Source organism: Acomys russatus, chromosome 5 (assembly GCF_903995435.1).
Source record: "Acomys russatus chromosome 5, mAcoRus1.1, whole genome shotgun sequence".
Taxonomy (NCBI): domain Eukaryota; kingdom Metazoa; phylum Chordata; class Mammalia; order Rodentia; family Muridae; genus Acomys; species Acomys russatus.
The window spans coordinates 63,105,872-63,122,126 of record NC_067141.1 but is presented as its reverse complement, the minus strand read 5'-3'; the positions used below and the strand labels follow the sequence as shown (position 1 = coordinate 63,122,126).

The 16,255-nt window shown below is 46.3% G+C and overlaps 1 protein-coding gene across 1 annotated transcript in view; it reads left to right on the top strand.

Moving 5' to 3' along the window:
- Pkd2l1 (polycystin 2 like 1, transient receptor potential cation channel) overlaps nt 1-15,853 on the top strand; it is a 32,299-nt gene extending 16,446 nt beyond the window's left edge. The window contains exons 3-14 of the mRNA XM_051146626.1: nt 7,143-7,270; nt 7,647-7,900; nt 8,903-9,127; nt 9,292-9,520; nt 9,891-10,061; nt 10,817-10,998; nt 11,297-11,417; nt 12,423-12,521; nt 12,731-12,852; nt 14,428-14,554; nt 15,156-15,280; nt 15,535-15,853. Coding sequence (XP_051002583.1) covers nt 7,143-7,270; nt 7,647-7,900; nt 8,903-9,127; nt 9,292-9,520; nt 9,891-10,061; nt 10,817-10,998; nt 11,297-11,417; nt 12,423-12,521; nt 12,731-12,852; nt 14,428-14,554; nt 15,156-15,280; nt 15,535-15,703 — 1,952 coding nt within the window. The 3' untranslated portion in view covers nt 15,704-15,853. The remainder of the gene's footprint in view (nt 1-7,142; nt 7,271-7,646; nt 7,901-8,902; nt 9,128-9,291; nt 9,521-9,890; nt 10,062-10,816; nt 10,999-11,296; nt 11,418-12,422; nt 12,522-12,730; nt 12,853-14,427; nt 14,555-15,155; nt 15,281-15,534) is intronic.
- The last annotated feature ends 402 nt before the right edge of the window (nt 15,854-16,255 follow it).

Sequence of the window (16,255 nt, the reverse complement as noted above, 5' to 3'; positions counted from 1 at the left end):
TGAACTCTGTGATTTTCTTCTGGGGTGGGGAGGGCATGCTCTAAGTGTCCTGTGCATTTTGCAAACTCTTCAAGGAGGCGTTAAGAGCTCCAGGAGAGGTGTAATTGATTCCTTGCCTCTCCCAATCTTAGGAATCACTGAATTAGCCAGGTGGTGGTAGCGCATGCCTTTAATCCCAGTTTTCAGGAGGCAGAGGCAGACAGATTGCTGTGATTTGAGGCCAGCCTGGTCTACAAAGTGAGTCCAGGACAACCAAGGCTACACAGAGAATCCCTGTCTCAAAAAAACCAAAATAAATAAATAAATGCTTATTTAAAAAAAAAAAAGAATTAGCCAGGCACAGTGGTGCATGCCTTTAATCCCAGTACTCAGGAGGCAGAGGCAGGTGATTGCTGTGAATTTGAGGCCAGCCTGGTCTACTAAGTGAGTCTATCATATTCCATGCACCCTGGACATGTTACTTTTGTATTCTATAACATGATGAAAGGTATTATTCCGGGACAGATCTTCCTCAATAGAATTTTCTGAGGTGTGGAATCATAGCACCTAGCAAAGTATTTTGCACAATGTTAGACTTTAAATACTGTTTGTATAATTAATACAGAAAGCATCTTTATAATAATCTGGATTGATAATACACTCTACATCAAAACCAAATGACATTTGAAATAGTTTGGTGATGACAGAAGATGCCTCTTATTCGTGCTATAATTCTCTCCCCCCAACCTGCCCTCTACATGAACACACACACACACACACACACACACACACACACACATACACACACACACACACACATAAATATTTGAGGGTAACTGATATACAATGTTTCCTTTTCCTATCTTTAAGGTAACATTTGTCTACAAAGTACAGAATGTTCACAAATAAACATTAACAAGAACCACAGAGCATTTGTGTATGACTGTTTTGACTGCATGTATGTACATATGTGTATCCCATGTATACCTGGTGTCCTCAGAGCTCAAAATGGGCATCAGAGCCCCTGGAACTGAAGTCAGGCAGCACCAGGTGGATGCTGAAAATTGATTCTTGAAAGAGAAGTAAGTGCTCTAAAGTGCCGAGCCATCTCTCCAGCTCTGGGAACTGAGAGTATCCGAATCAGGAGACCACGTTTAGGCTTTAATCCGGAAAGTTTTTTTTTTTTTTTGCTTTTATAAACTTTGAAGAGTCATAAAGGAAAAATGAATACTGAATTTCTGTGTATTACTAAGCATTTGACCAGGTAAAGGCATTTTTCTTAGAAAATAATCAGATTATTGAGCCTGGGCCTGTAGATCAACGGTAGATAACTGCCTAGCATACTCAAGACCTTGGGTGCAATTCTCAGTACTGGAAAAACAAAAATAAAACCAGGCGCAGGGGCAGCTATAATCACAGCACTTGGGAGGTGGAGTCGGGAGGTTCTGGAGTTTTAGATCAGCCTCATCTACATAGAAGTCCAAGGGCATCCTGGGATAGATACATGAGACTCTGTATCAGAACAAGTAAGCAAGCAAACAAGCAAAAGACTTAAGATCTTAAACTCCCATCATCAGAGCTACCATAGTTCTGGGCTTTAATTTAGACTTAGACTAGGAAAAGCCCTGGGAAAGTGTACCACCTAGTGGCCGCTCAGCAGTGTAACAATTTAGTGCCGCGTTGGCCCAGTTCAGTCCACTGGGCTCTCAGTAGCCCATTTGAGAGCATTGCCTGTCTTTCTCCAAATACCGAGGATGTAATCACAGACCCGTTAGGAATAAAGCCACGTCTTGGGCAGTATTAATAGGGTCAGATGGGATAATGCAAGGGTCGATGCTGTTTTCTTTACTAATGTCCCATCATGGTGACGGATGGTGTCTGCACCTGTAACCAGGGATCACGCTAGATAAACTCCAGTTCGCCTAAATCCTTCTCTTCCTGACTTAGGTGTAAAGGAAAAATATGTCCCAAGATCTGAAAAATCAAGCTACTGTTCTTATTGGTATGTATTTACACACATAGTGGTGCACTTACTTAATCAGTTATTTTGTGTGTGCATGCATACACATGCCACGGTATGTATGTGGAAATCAGAGGACAGCTGGAGGGAGTTGGTCATGAGAACTGAACTCTTGCCATCAGGCTTGTCCTCAAGTGCCTTTATCTATTGAAATATTTTTTTCAGGTCTCATAAAGATACCTTCATTCAAGTATACCAAAACTTTGATTACACTCACTCCTTGAAGGAACCAGGCCCCCCTCCTTAAGGACCCCCATTAAGGCCAAAGTCTGGGGGAATATAAAAGCTGGCCTACCCAGTCCTCCCTTAAGGACCCCCCCCCCATTAAAGCCAAAGTCTGTAAAACTCCTTTGCTGCAGACTACTTTAACACTTCCCTTCTCTGCCAGTAAAACAATTCTGAGAGGAGCCACAACTCTTAACTGACCCTAACCACCTGCCAGGGCAGACCAGTAAATGATCTAGCACATAACAGCAACAAATTAGGGGAAGCCAGGCCAAAGTTCCTAACGCCCCCTATGACTGCTTCAATCAATCTTTTCCATAGATCAACTTGCCCCCCCCCCCAAAACCCATTACTCAACCACCAAACGCCAAGACTTGTAACTCCCTGCTTGCAGCTTTTCTGCCCAAATGCCAACCAATCACATACTGTAAAACTCATTTCTTTGTCTAAAACCTATAAAAAAAACCCTACGATTTTGCTGCTCAGGGTCACCTCACTCTGATGTGTGGGTAGATCCCATGCACTGGAACAATAAATCTCTTGGTTTTGCATCGATCCGGTCTCCATCTCTCACTTGTGGGCTTCCAGGAAGACTCTCCCGACTAGAGTCTTACATCCTCAATAACCTCCCATTTTACCCCTTTCTCCCTCTTCTAGTACCCTCCCTATTTATCCCCCCCCATGTGTGTGTCTGTGTAAAATCAAGCTTGGATCAACGTGTGAGAGAAAATATTTGGTATTTTTCTTCCTGGGTTTGCTTTATCTTGCTTAATATTATGATCTCCAACTGCATCAACTTTTCCACAGGTGGTAGCTGTGATTTTAGTCTTCTTTACAGCTGATTTTATTGTATATGTGCTGTATTTGCTTTCATCTGTTGATGGGCCTGTGGGCTGGTTGCATAACTTGGCTATTGAACAGTACAATAGTAAATGTGGATCTGCAGGTGACTCTGTGATAGGCTGACTCAGATTCCTTTAGAGACATCCCTAGGCAAGGTACAGCCATACCACACGGCACATGTAGTTTTTTTTTTAAAAAAAACATTTTATTAATTTATTCCTATTACATCTCAATTGTTACCCCATCCCTTGTATCCTCCCATTCCTCCCTCCCTCGGCACATCTAGTTTTGATCTTGTGAGGAACCTCTATACTGATTTCCACAGTGGATGGACTAACTTATATTCCTATTAGCAGCACATGAGGGTTCCATCTCCACTTCCATTCCTGTCAGCATTTATTGTTGTGGTTTCCTTAATGTCCGCCATTCAGACTAGTGTGTGATGGAATGTCAGTGGAGTTTTGATTTGCATATCCCTGGTGCTAAACATGTAGGATATTTTCCTATGCTTATGTGCCATTTGTGCTTCATCTTTCAAGGACTATTTATTCATTTCATTTGCACACTTATTGATTAGATTGTTTTCTTATTTAGCTTAAATTCTATATGTATTCCTGATATTAGTACTCTAACAGATATACAGCTGGTAAAGACTTCCCTCCCATCCCTCCCATCCTATAGGCTGTTTCTCCACTCCTTTAATCATTGCTTTTTTTTTTTTTGGCCACACACTTTTATGGTGGTGAGGCCAATCTCTGCATTTATATTCACTGGTGTTTGTTTTATGAAATTGGTTGCAACAGTGCTTGGTGCATATATATTTAGAATTGTTATAGCCTCCTAATGAACTATTTCCTTAATGTTATAGCCTCCTTAATCAGCATAAAGTGACCTTCTTTAGCTCTTCTGATTAATTTTGATTTAAACTCTACTTCGTGAGATATTAGTATCTGAGTTCCATTGGAAAATTTCAAGGAATTGTTTACAAGAGGCTGATAATTCCTACTTTTACTAATTACTAATGTGCAATTATATACATACAGGAAATTATAATAAAGATGTAAAGAATTGCCAGGCAGTGGTGGTGCACGCCTTTAATCCCAGCACTCAGAAGACAGAAACAGGCAGATCTTTGGGAGTTCAAAGCCAGCCTGGTCTGTAAAATGAGTTCCAGTACAGCCAAGGCTACACAGAGGAAACCCTGTCTCCAAAAAAAAAAAGTAAAGAATTTATACATTTGGGCTGGAAAGATGATGGCTCAGTGGTTAAGGGCACTGTCTGCTCCCCCAGAGGTCCTGAGTTCAACTTTGAGCAACCACATGGTGGCTCATAAGCATCTATAATGTGATCTGATGCCCTCTTCTGGCCTGCAGATGTACTAGCAGGCAGAGCACTGTATACATAATAAATAAATAAATCTTAAAAAAGAAGATTCTTTTAAAAAATAATTCATACATTCACCTAGATACTCAAATATGAAAATGCTGCCTCCCCTCCCCCACTCTCTTTTGAAAGTAAACTTAAAGACCTATTGTGTAAAGTCTCATTATTCCTAAATATATTAATACATTTTCTTAAGATGGAGAATATTCTTTTGTCAAAATAAGATATTGCCACTTATCTAGTACTGTCATTTAATGAACAAACCTTATTACAATTTGACCAATTATTTTACTGATAGCTGTTACAGCAAAAGAGAGAGTGTGACCCAGAATCAATCAAAGAAGCTCTTATTAAATGTTGTTTTTAGCCTTTCATCTTGTTAAAAAGAAAAACAAAAAACCCAGCCAGGTGTGGTGGCACACGTCTTTCATCCCAGCACTCAGGAGGCTGAGGCAAGCATATCTCTGTGAGTTTAAGTCTAGCCTGGTCTACATAGCAAGCTCCATGGCAGCCAGGACTACATTGAGCAACCCTGTCTCAAAAACAAAACAAACAAAAAACCACTGAGAAACAAGCTAAATCATAATAACAAATTAGAGCCTAGAAGGGATAAAAAGCCATCATTCAGGAATCCAAACTGATAAGCAGAATCTATTCCTGAAAAGACCAGTGACTTAGTGACTGTTCTATTTCTGTGAAAAGAGACACCATAACCAAAGAAAGCATTTAACAGGAACTGGCTTACAGTTTCAGAGGTTTATTATCATGGCAGAAGGCACTGGAGAGAAAGATGAGAGAGAGAGAGAGAGAGAGAGAGAGACAGAGAGAGAGAGAGAGAGAGAGAGAGAGAGAGAGAGAGAGAGGAGAGAGAGAGAGAGAGAGAGAGGAGAGAGAGAAATTGGCATGGGCTTTTGAAACCTCAAAGCCTACCTTCAGTGACACACTTCCCTTAACAAGGCCACAAGTCCTAATCCTCTTTAATCCTTCTCAAACAGGTTTACTCCCTGGTGACTAAGCATTCAAATATGAGTCTCTGGAGGCCATCATTATTCAAACCACCACAATCAACTAATAAATGTAAAAGCAGTAATTGATGGAGAAGAAACTCACCATTTGATAATCATTTTGGTAATAATTAGACAAAATCCATCAGTGAGTACTTCCATCTCATAGGTAAAAGGTGAATTAGTAGTAAGATACTTATACAGCGTCAGACTATGTCCCAGAATGAATATTAATTCTAAAAAAGAAAACCATAATTTTACATTGAAGAAATAGTACACACCACCTTGTTTGGTTTGTTTTTCAAGATAGGGTTTCTCTGTGTAGCCTTGGCTGTCTTGGACTTGCTTTGTAGACCAGGCTGGCCTCGAACCCACAGCAATCCGCCTGCCTCTGCCTCCTTGAGTGCTGGGATTAAAGGCATGCGCCACCGTGCCCGGCTGCTACAAACATCATCTTAATAAGGGATCAGAAGTAAGTTCAATAGTAAGGCATCAACAGCTTGTATCTTCAGATGAGATGTACTGTCAAGGACACAAGATCACCCCTGAGGCACGTCTCCCTCAAACCCATACCTGAATGCAATCATGAGGGAACAGCAGACAAGCCCACAGTGAGGGACAACCTATGAAATAAGCGGGGTGCTCATTTTAAGCCCTGCTTTCCTGCAAGTGTGGCACCCGCGCCACCACGGTACCGAGTTGAGGGCGAGGGGCTGCGGATTTAACTCATGTATGCACACACGCTCGCGCGCGCGCACACACACACACTAACACAGCGGGTCCTTCGTGCTAAGAGAGCAGCAGCTGCTGCAGCAGCCGCGACAGTGGTTTATTATTCTCCTTCCCCAGAGTTCCAAAGAGCCTTCTTATAGGCAGCAAAACAGGAATCCTCCTCCCAGGTGAAATCCCTCAAGAGGTGATTGCACACAGGAGGAAAAGTCTCGAGGATGGGAGGGGTGCCTTCTCAGAGTAGTAAACATGACTAGCTAGCCAAGATAAACACAGACATGGAAGCTGCTAGAAACAGGACATGAAACAGCAAGACAGGCAGGCAGCCCAGTCGGGCCTGGTTCCTACAAGCAAGGAAACGTAGGGCTTATCCATTTTGGCACACAGGGCTGGGTCTGTGGGCATCAGAGTGGTTGAGTGAGATGCCATTCTTCAGAGCAGAGGCTAGACCCTCCTGTTTCCAGGAGATGCTGGTCCCTGCTATGCCATCTACTACTCTCATGGCTATAGACTCAATGACTCTAGAAGCTAGGAGGTTTCCTCTCCATTGAGAGGAGATCAGCATGAGTCCTACTCCAGAATTTAAAAACTAAAATTGAGAAAAAAATAATGGGAAACATCACCCAGCGCAGACATCTCACGGCTCTGGCAATGCAAGGACTGAGCAGTTAAGCGGAGTCTAGAGAGAAAGGTGAGATTTCAGAATGACAGTGCCAACAGAGGATCTCTAAGTGGAGTGCAGCTCTTCTAGGCGACCTTGCAGTCACACCGTTCCCTGGAGCCACCACCCTGTTCCCTGGAGCGTCCCTTGGTGGGGCCATCACCCTCCCCAGACAATTCGGGGGGTGGGGGGAAGGTCTGATAGTCTCCCACCTGACCTGGCCCCAGAACAATGGGTTTTCCTGACCCCTCTGGGGAGATGGACCTTGAGGACCATGCTTCTCCGGGTTATGTTCTAGTGACCTATGGAATGACAAGCTCAAGTGCCTATTACTACACCAAAGTGATGTCTGAGCTGTTCCTACATACCCCATCGGTCTCTGGAGTCTCCTTCCAGACCATCGGCAGCATGTCAGACTTCTGGGACGTGAGTATGACACGGCCTTCACCCCTCCTCTGCCTTCTTAGTGGTCTGAGATACAGGGAAGAACCCCGGAACATCGTTCTGGAACCAGGGCAAGTGAAGGGATAGAGCTGAATTAGCAGACTGGGCTATAAAGTGCAGGGGGAAGTTGGCGAGAGATGGTGGTATTGATTTGGGGGTTGACCAGCAGGAGCCAGGCTAGTGTTTGAGTCAGAAGGGAAGCTGAACGTCAAAATACAATAGTTTAAACTATTTTGGTCAAGTTCAGTAGGTCTGCTGCTGGGGTCCAAAAATAGGCAAGAGGCAAGGTGGGGCCAGGGAGTGAGGGCACTGGGGTTAGCAGGAGGCTGGACCAGACCTGACCCAGATGCTGGTCCAGTTTGCTCAGGGCCCACTCCTGGACAGTTTGTACTGGACAAAGTGGTACAACAACCAGAGCCTAGGTCATGGCTCCCACTCCTTCATCTACTATGAGAACCTGCTGCTGGGGGTCCCGAGGTTGCGGCAGCTGCGGGTGCGTAACGACTCCTGTGTGGTTCATGAGGACTTCCGTGAGGACATTTTGAATTGCTACGATGTCTACTCTCCAGATAAAGAAGATCAGCTCCCTTTTGGGCCTCTCAATGGCACAGCGTGAGTGAGCCCCTGCCAAAAGCTCAGCCCCCGCCCCCCCCCCCCCCCTGCTTCGAGCTTGCCATCACTCCAGGGTGTGGAAAACACTTGTGTTGAACTTTGAAAAACTTAAGGGCGGGCACCTCCGGAGACTCGAGGACCTCTCTCTAAGTCCCAAAAATGACTCTTGAAGGGCACACACTTGGTGTGTCGTTCAGGTGTGGAAGAGGCAGATTAGAAGAAAAGGCACAGCCTCTAGACTTGTTCCCACACACAAGGGGACAGTCCTATCCTTTCTTGAAGGCAGAGTCCCTTGGGGTGTGTGGTCCATGTTGCCATGCAAGGACTTGATGCCAGAAGCATCAGGGGATGGAAGATGGATGAGGAAGGAGAGTGGGAAGAAGAGGGTAGAGAGGATAGGAAAGGAGTAAACACAAAGACACGGGGGCGGGGGGCACTAGAGGGCACTAGAACCAAGGAATCCTGGGGCTTGGCCAGTGAGCTATAGGACCACAGGAACCAGCAAGAGCATTTCTGGATGTATGGTCCAAGTGTTTCCCTTATGTACACTGCACAGCCTGGGCCAAGAGTGCATTCACCTAGTGAAAAAGGAAAAGCCTTTTACTTGAGCTTCAGGACTATCACCAGGACAGCTGACTATCTTGGAGGTCCCTGGATTTTCATTTCCTCTCCTGCAAAAGAGGGACAGCATTCTTCCCTCCCTTCCCAAATAATTGTTAGTTGCAAACAAAATGATATACGCGAAACATGAATTGTACACGACATTATGTGCACTGTGTGTGACGTCACCTACAGGCTGAATAAGATATGCTTCCCACAAAATTATGTGCGTGCTGCATATAATATATGCACACACATATATGAGTCCTACAGTAAGTATTATCATATACAGTGCATGTGGAACTGTAAGGCCAGGCTTTCGTAATTGCCTTAGGGGGTGAGTGTTTAATCTGGTTCTGACCTCTTTGCTCAGATGGCCTTTTTCTTTTTTTCCCCTGGCAGGTGGACGTACCATTCACAGAATGAGCTGGGGGGCTCCTCCCACTGGGGCAGGCTCACAAGCTACAGTGGAGGTGGCTACTACTTGGACCTTCCGGGATCTCGACAAGCCAGTGCAGAGGCCCTCCACAGCCTTCAGGAGGGACTGTGGCTGGACAGGGGCACTCGGGTGGTCTTCATCGACTTCTCAGTCTACAATGCCAACATCAATCTTTTCTGTATTCTGAGGTGAGTCCCCTTCCCCCACGGCATCTCCCTGTCGGTGCTTCCTGGTCCCTCTGATGTACTTGAGATGGTTCCCTACCAGCACCCTAGGTTGGGTGTGAGGAGCCAGGGAAGTAGGAGGGACTGTCCCAGCCCAGTCCCCACTAGCCGGCTCACCTTCCTCACAGACTGGTGGTAGAGTTCCCAGCTACGGGAGGGACCATCCCGTCTTGGCAAATCCGCACGGTTAAGCTGATCCGCTACGTGAGTAACTGGGACTTCTTCATCGTGGGCTGTGAGGTCATCTTCTGTGTTTTCATCTTCTACTATGTGGTGGAGGAAATTCTGGAAATCCACATGCATCGGCTTCAGTACCTCAGAAGCATCTGGAACATTCTGGACCTGGTGGTCGTCTTGGTGAGGGACTTGGGACATACTTGGGGAGACTGGTTTGATAGGGGGCCTGAGTTCTTTCTTTTGGAGGCTCAAGGCCTCCTTTTGACTTTATAGAAGCACTGTGCCATGTCTCCCGGGGGCTCAGACCTTGGGAAGTCTTGCCTTACACATCTCCTCTCCTCCTCACCTGCAAAGGGGCCCTCCATCTTCCTTTGGTATCAGAACAGATGCGAATCTATTCTGAACCTCTTCTGCTTTTTGTTTTATGACCTGACCTCTTGCGAACCCTGCTGTCTTCTCTTTTCTATTTGAATCCTCCTGTGGGTGTTCATCTTTGAACTTAAGATTCCCTTATCTTCTCTGACATTTCCCCACGACTCGTGCATGGCAGCTCTCCTTTGTGGCTGTGGGTTTCCACGTATTCCGAACCCTGGAAGTAAACCGACTGATGGGAAAGCTCCTGCGGCAGCCAGACACGTATGCAGACTTTGAGTTCCTGGCCTTCTGGCAGACGCAGTACAACAACATGAATGCTGTTAACCTTTTCTTTGCCTGGATCAAGGTACATGGGAGTCGCCTCCCACCTCCACCACAAGGTTCTGTTTACATTCCTTTTATGAGCCTCGTTTTTTCCACTGGAAGGACGCTGCTGTTTGATAGCCATTCTGACCTAAGGCATTAGGTGCAGGACTCCATCTCCTCAGCAGGGCCTCTGGCCCTCTGCCTGACTCCATCTGGAGAGTGTCTTTAGACATAGACACCCCCAATCACACTTGATATATGGCCCTTGACACAGCTTCCTGCTAGCTCTCCTCTCCCTATGATAGGCGTATGCTGCCAAATAAAAAAGAAACATCTTTCTTTTGTGTGTAGCATTGGTGTTTTGCCTGCATGTATGTCTGTGTGGCAGTATCAGATCTCGGAGTTACAGACAGTTGTGAGCTGCCATGTGGGTGCTGGGAATTGAACCCGGGTCCTCTGGAAGAACAGTCAGTGCCTTTAACCACTGAGCCATCTCTCCAGCCCCCAAAGAAGCATCTTTTAATTGCCTGGTTTCAACAAATTATGAACACCTATCCTGGAAGCCCCCCCCCCCCATCTACTCCCCAAGGGTTGTATAGCCTTTGTTCTCCCTGAGTAAAGTGGAACTTGTTCCTGGAGTGGTTGGTCTCTGTCCTGCTTAAGGCCTTCTTCAGTGGGCTGGTGGCCATCAGCCCTCCAGGGAAGAGGAGAGCCACAGTCTTCCTTGTCTGATTGGACACCTTCTGTGGCCTCCGTCAATCCCGGGAGTACCCCATGCTTCTCGCCCCCTTGCAGGTATTCAAGTATATCAGCTTCAACAGGACCATGACCCAGCTCTCCTCCACACTGGCTCGCTGCGCCAAGGACATCCTGGGCTTCGCTGTCATGTTCTTCGTTGTCTTCTTCGCCTATGCGCAGCTCGGCTACCTGCTTTTTGGGACCCAAGTGGAAAACTTTAGCTCTTTTGTCAAGTGCATGTGTGTCCTGCCCCCACCCCCACCCCTGGGCCCCTCGCCCCCCACCTTATAGAGTGTGTGTAACCTTGGGGAAGAGGGGTGGAGGTGTATGGGTGTGTCAAGTGCTTAAAGTATCTGAGAGTGTCCCAAAGTTCAGGTGTGCGCTCAGTAATTTACACATCTGCTGTTTCTATTATATTGAGTATATTGCATGAGGTGCAGTGAGGGGGTCTGTTTGCAGTTAAGAACGTGAGATGGGGTATGACTTGGGGCAAATGTTTGGCTAGGCTCTGGGTGAAACTCAGATATGCTCTCTCAGTTTCACTCAGTTCCGGATAATCCTTGGGGACTTTGACTACAATGCGATCGACAGTGCCAACCGAATCCTAGGCCCTGTGTACTTTGTCACCTTTGTCTTCTTCGTCTTCTTCGTGCTCCTGGTGAGGGTCCCTCTGGGGGGGTGGGTGTCATAGAAGGCCTTCAAGGTGGGGTTTTGACCCCACAGGCCTTCCACTTCGGACTATAAACAGTTTCTCACGGCATGAGGGAAGTGTGTGTTGGGGGGTTCTTTCGGGTTTTCTGGGAGTCAATTAATGGAACAATGGATACAGGATGGCCAGATGCTGTGTGGGGCATAAAGAAACCACAGATTCTTCCAGGAAAACCATCTCCTCTTCACGCTCTGGAGCCTTCAGAATCTGTCCTCTCAGAGGCCCCTTCCTCTGCAGAGGTCATGATGGTTTCTCCTGCCAGTGTTTGTGGTAGCTCTCTTCATGACAACCAGGAAATACCTGAGCTTTATTTCTTTTTAAATTTTTTTTTTTAGATTTATTTAGTTTAGTTTATGTGTATGTATTTTTGCTTGCATGTATGGTGCCTGCAGAGGTGAAAAAAGGGAGGTGGGTCTCCCCAGATCTGGAGTTACAGATGGCTGTGAGCTACGGTGTGAGTGCTGGGGACTGAGCTCTGATCATCTGCAAGAGCAACAAGTGCTCTTAAGTGCCAAGCCATCTCTCCAAGCCCCTGAGTCTGGTTTTTATTAATATTAACAAAATGTGTCCTTATTTGATTAGCTGAAGGAGACACAGGTATGGAATTGGGGTCACTGGTAAAAAAGAGAGTGCATTTGTACAATGGTGACTCCAGTGAGTTTTAGAGGGGAGGTCTATGCCGCATGCTGGGATGTCTTGATGTTTAGAAAGGTTACTGCAGCATCTGAGACTGAGGAACCTCTGGTTGATGAGGGAACATGGTCTGTCATTAACATAAATGTGCCGAGAGGCATATTTTTAGGCTCTTGAGAGGCAGGTATGGGTGGGACTTAGGGTAAGAGGTGGGGCCTAGACTATATAGCAAGTTCTAGGATAGCCAGGGATATATAGAAACATCCTGCCTCAAAACCCCAAAACAAGCCAAAATGCCCGTGTCCCTACCTTTTCTGTTAGAACATGTTCCTGGCCATCATCAATGACACATACTCAGAGGTCAAGGAGGAGCTGGCAGGCCAGCAGGATGAATTACAGCTTTCTGACCTTCTGAAGCAGGTGACTACTCAGTCTGTTTGAGTGGCATATCCACAGCTGGGCTTGGGTCTAAGGCGCTGCGCCATGGTAGGCGGGTCTTGACTGGGGCAGGCGCCTGCGCTCTTGAATGCCTTTGACCTGTACGGAGGGCTTGGGGTCTTTAGATGAAGGCGGGGGCCAATGTGCTGAAGGCCCCGTGAGACCTTCCACCTGATTCCTCTCCCTTTCAGAGCTACAACAAGACCCTCCTAAGGCTGCGCCTGAGGAAGGAGCGGGTTTCTGATATGCAGAAGGTCCTGAAGGGGGGGGAGCCGGAGATCCAGTTTGAAGATTTCACCAACACCTTGAGGGAGTGAGCAAATAAAGATCCAATGTTCCTTGAAATTGGTCTAAATGTTTGTGACCCTCAACTATACATTCTTTGCTGATAAGCCTTGGCCTATGGGCCCATGATCTTGACTTAGGGGTTGCTGACCTTCAGAACTGTGACCTTGCTTTACAGATCTCTGATCATAGCTTATACATATTCTGGGCATTGTTGAACAACTCTTATACTTAATGCAAATATATATATATATATATATATATATATATATATATATATATATATATATATATATATATATACATGTATGTGTGTGTGTGTGTGTATTCCCTATCCAAAATATTGGGTAAATATATTGTGAGGACCATCTGTAGACCAGGCCTGAGTAGGGGATGACATAATTAAATGAGACAAAATCCTCTGTCCCCTAGGAGCTCCAAGGCACATGAGCCAATAAGCCAAGACACAGACTAAGTTCAAGAACAGAAGTGACTTGAAGAGAAAGAGGCATGGAATATAGAGAGTTATCAATCCCCTTTGAGAGTAAAGGAAGGCTTCCAGGGAGAGGTGATGACTGTAAGGGCTTAGGAGATTGCCTAGCTTACAAGTGAACAAGCAGAGGAAGGCCAGTGTGATAGCAGAGCATTGGTAAGATATCAAGTGAAGCTGGGCAAGGTGGTGCATGCCTTTAGTCTCAGCACTCGGGAGGCTGAGGCAGGTGGGTCTTTGTGAGTTCGAGGCCAGCCTGGTCTACAAAGAGAGTTCCAGGACAGTCAAGGCTACACAGAGAGACCCTGTCTCAAAAAAAGGATACCAAGTCAATGATGAGTTATAGAATGGATTGGGGCCACGGCCAAGGCCTTGAATGTCACTACTGTATCCAAGGAACAGGGTGCTTAGGAGGGACTTTAAAGCAGGGGATTGGTGCTGTTGGATGTGCATTTTTCTATTACATTTTATTATTTTTGAGCTGGATCTTACTTTAGTACCCAGGTTCACCTTGAACTTGACTTAGTTCTTCTAGCCTCAGCTTCCCAAATACCTAAGAGTTAATAGGCATTTTTCTCCAGGCTCAGATATTAAACTTGCACTTAAAATGTTAATTACTCTTGTTATGGAGGATGGGTCTCAGGAGTAGGAAGTGAAAGAGAAGCTATAGCTGTTGGGGTGGCAGTAGGTTATTTGGGGGCAAAGAAATGCAATAATCTCTGTATGAGATCCTGAGGTCCTCACTTAACCAGTAAGAGTCAGGACATGAAGAAGAAATGAAAGAACTTGTTGGGAGTAGAATCGCTAAGCCCTAAAGATCCTGCCTTTTTCTTGCGATCCTCTTCTCCAGAAAGCGAGACTCAGAAGGCAAGACTCTTTTTTTTTTTTAAACAGGGTCTCTCTGTGTAGCCTTGGCTGTCCTGGACTCCCTTTGTAGACCAGGCTGGCCTCGAACTCATAGCGGTCCACCTGCCTCTGTCTTCCAAGCGCTGGGATTAAAGGCATGTGCCACCAAGCCTGGCTTGAGGTCAGGACTGTTACAAGAATCTAGTACAAGAGCAGAGAGTCCATGTTTGGGTGGTTACAGTTGCTTCATCACCTTGTTTTTCTTAGACTGGGCCACGTGGAGCACGAGGTCTCTGAACTCACGGCTGCCTTCACCAGGTTTGATCGGGATGGGAATCAGACTTTGGATGAGAAGGAGCAGGAACAGATGCGACAAGATCTGGAAGAGGAGCGGGTGAGCAGGACTGGTTGGTGGAGAGGAAGTATATATAAACCCGTCCCTCGCTTGTCCTCCCTCCCCAGCATACCCAAACCAAATCCAAGTTGAATGTCCATCCTCCCATGAGCAAGAAAGAACTCTCTAGAATAATAGTTCCCAAACTGCTGCATATTACATATTCAGGAGAGCCTTTAAACACCCTCATTCTCAGGCCCCACGTCCTAGACTAATCAGATTGGAAGCTCTGGGTGGTAGGGCTAAAACATTAGAACTTTCTAACGACTTCCAAGGTGGTTCCAGCACACAGCCACAGCTCTGCAAAAGGGACCAGTTCCCAAGATAATCCCTTGGTAATCCTCTATGAGGACTTGTTTTTTGGAATTTTGAAATTGATCCTATGATGCCGGTTCCAACCCCATTCCATATAGGTGAGATAGGGAAGGACAGAGAGAGAGAGAGAGAGAGAGAGAGAGAGAGAGAGAGAGAGAGAGAGAGAGAGAGAGAGAGAGAAAGCTCAAGGCTGGCCTTGGGAGCCCTAGTCACACCCGAGGCTGGGGTGAACATGGGTGACTTTCCAGCCTCATCTTCTCCACTCTAATATCTATTTCTGGATCAGGTGGCCCTCAGTGCTGAGATTGAGAACCTAGGCCAGTCCATTGGCAACTGCCAAGCAGGCGAACTGGGCACCGAGGCTGCTGGAGGAGCAGAAGGAGGAGGGGTTTCTAGAGAAGAATTCTACAGGTATGTGGAGGCAGGGATCCAGGGATGGCCGGCTGCGACATTTTCTCTTGAGACTCTTTATACAACTTCCCGATTGCCTTTCCTAGTCCAGGGGGGAGTTCCTGTTCCCCTGAGATTTGCCTACAAGGTTGGGCCTCACTGTCCTCACTCCCATGCAGACAAACCCCACTGTACTGTATCTAATACAATACAATACCCATGCGTGTGCCCAGACACCATTCCTGCTTCCCTGGTCGCTCTCAAATCTCACACAGGCTCACAAGGAGAGTTCTGCAGCTGGAGAGTGTTCTAGAAGGAGTTGTGTCCCAGGTTGATGCTGTGGGCTCAAAGCTGAAGATGTTGGAGAGGAAGGAGGCACTGCCTCCCTCCCCAGGAAGGGTGAGTGCCCTTCAGTTAGAATCCATCTTACAGAGGACATTCTAGAAAGACCTGTGGAGTATGTCAGCGGAGATAGGGGTGGAGGGCCGGCCCAGAACTTGCTTAAGTCAGCCTCTAGACTACCTTGACCTTATAGGAGGGTCTTTGTCTTAGTTTCTTTGAGTTGTTACAATAAAAGATCAGACTGCTAATACACAACAGGAGTATGCTTGGGAGGCTGGGAAGTCTAAGACCACGCTTACTGGAAGTTCAGGATCTGGTGGAAAGCCAGCTTCTTGCTTCACGGACCACTGAATCCTTGATGTGTTCTCATGGTGGCAGGAAAAGGGCGTTAATTCCCTTTGTAAGGGCTCTACACTCATGACATCGTGACCCACCAAAGGCCTCATTTCCCAGTACCGTCATGTTGGGGGTTGTTAGCACATCAGCGTATGACTTTGGGGGAGACACAAACATTTGTTTATTGCAGCCAAGGCTCTCTGTAATTAGGTTCAGAGAAAAAGAAATTAATTACTCCTTCAAAGGAGCTCTTCCTTTTTCTTCCAACAGGAGGAGCCAGCTGTCTGGGGGAACCTGTATACTCAGTCCTAACTGTCA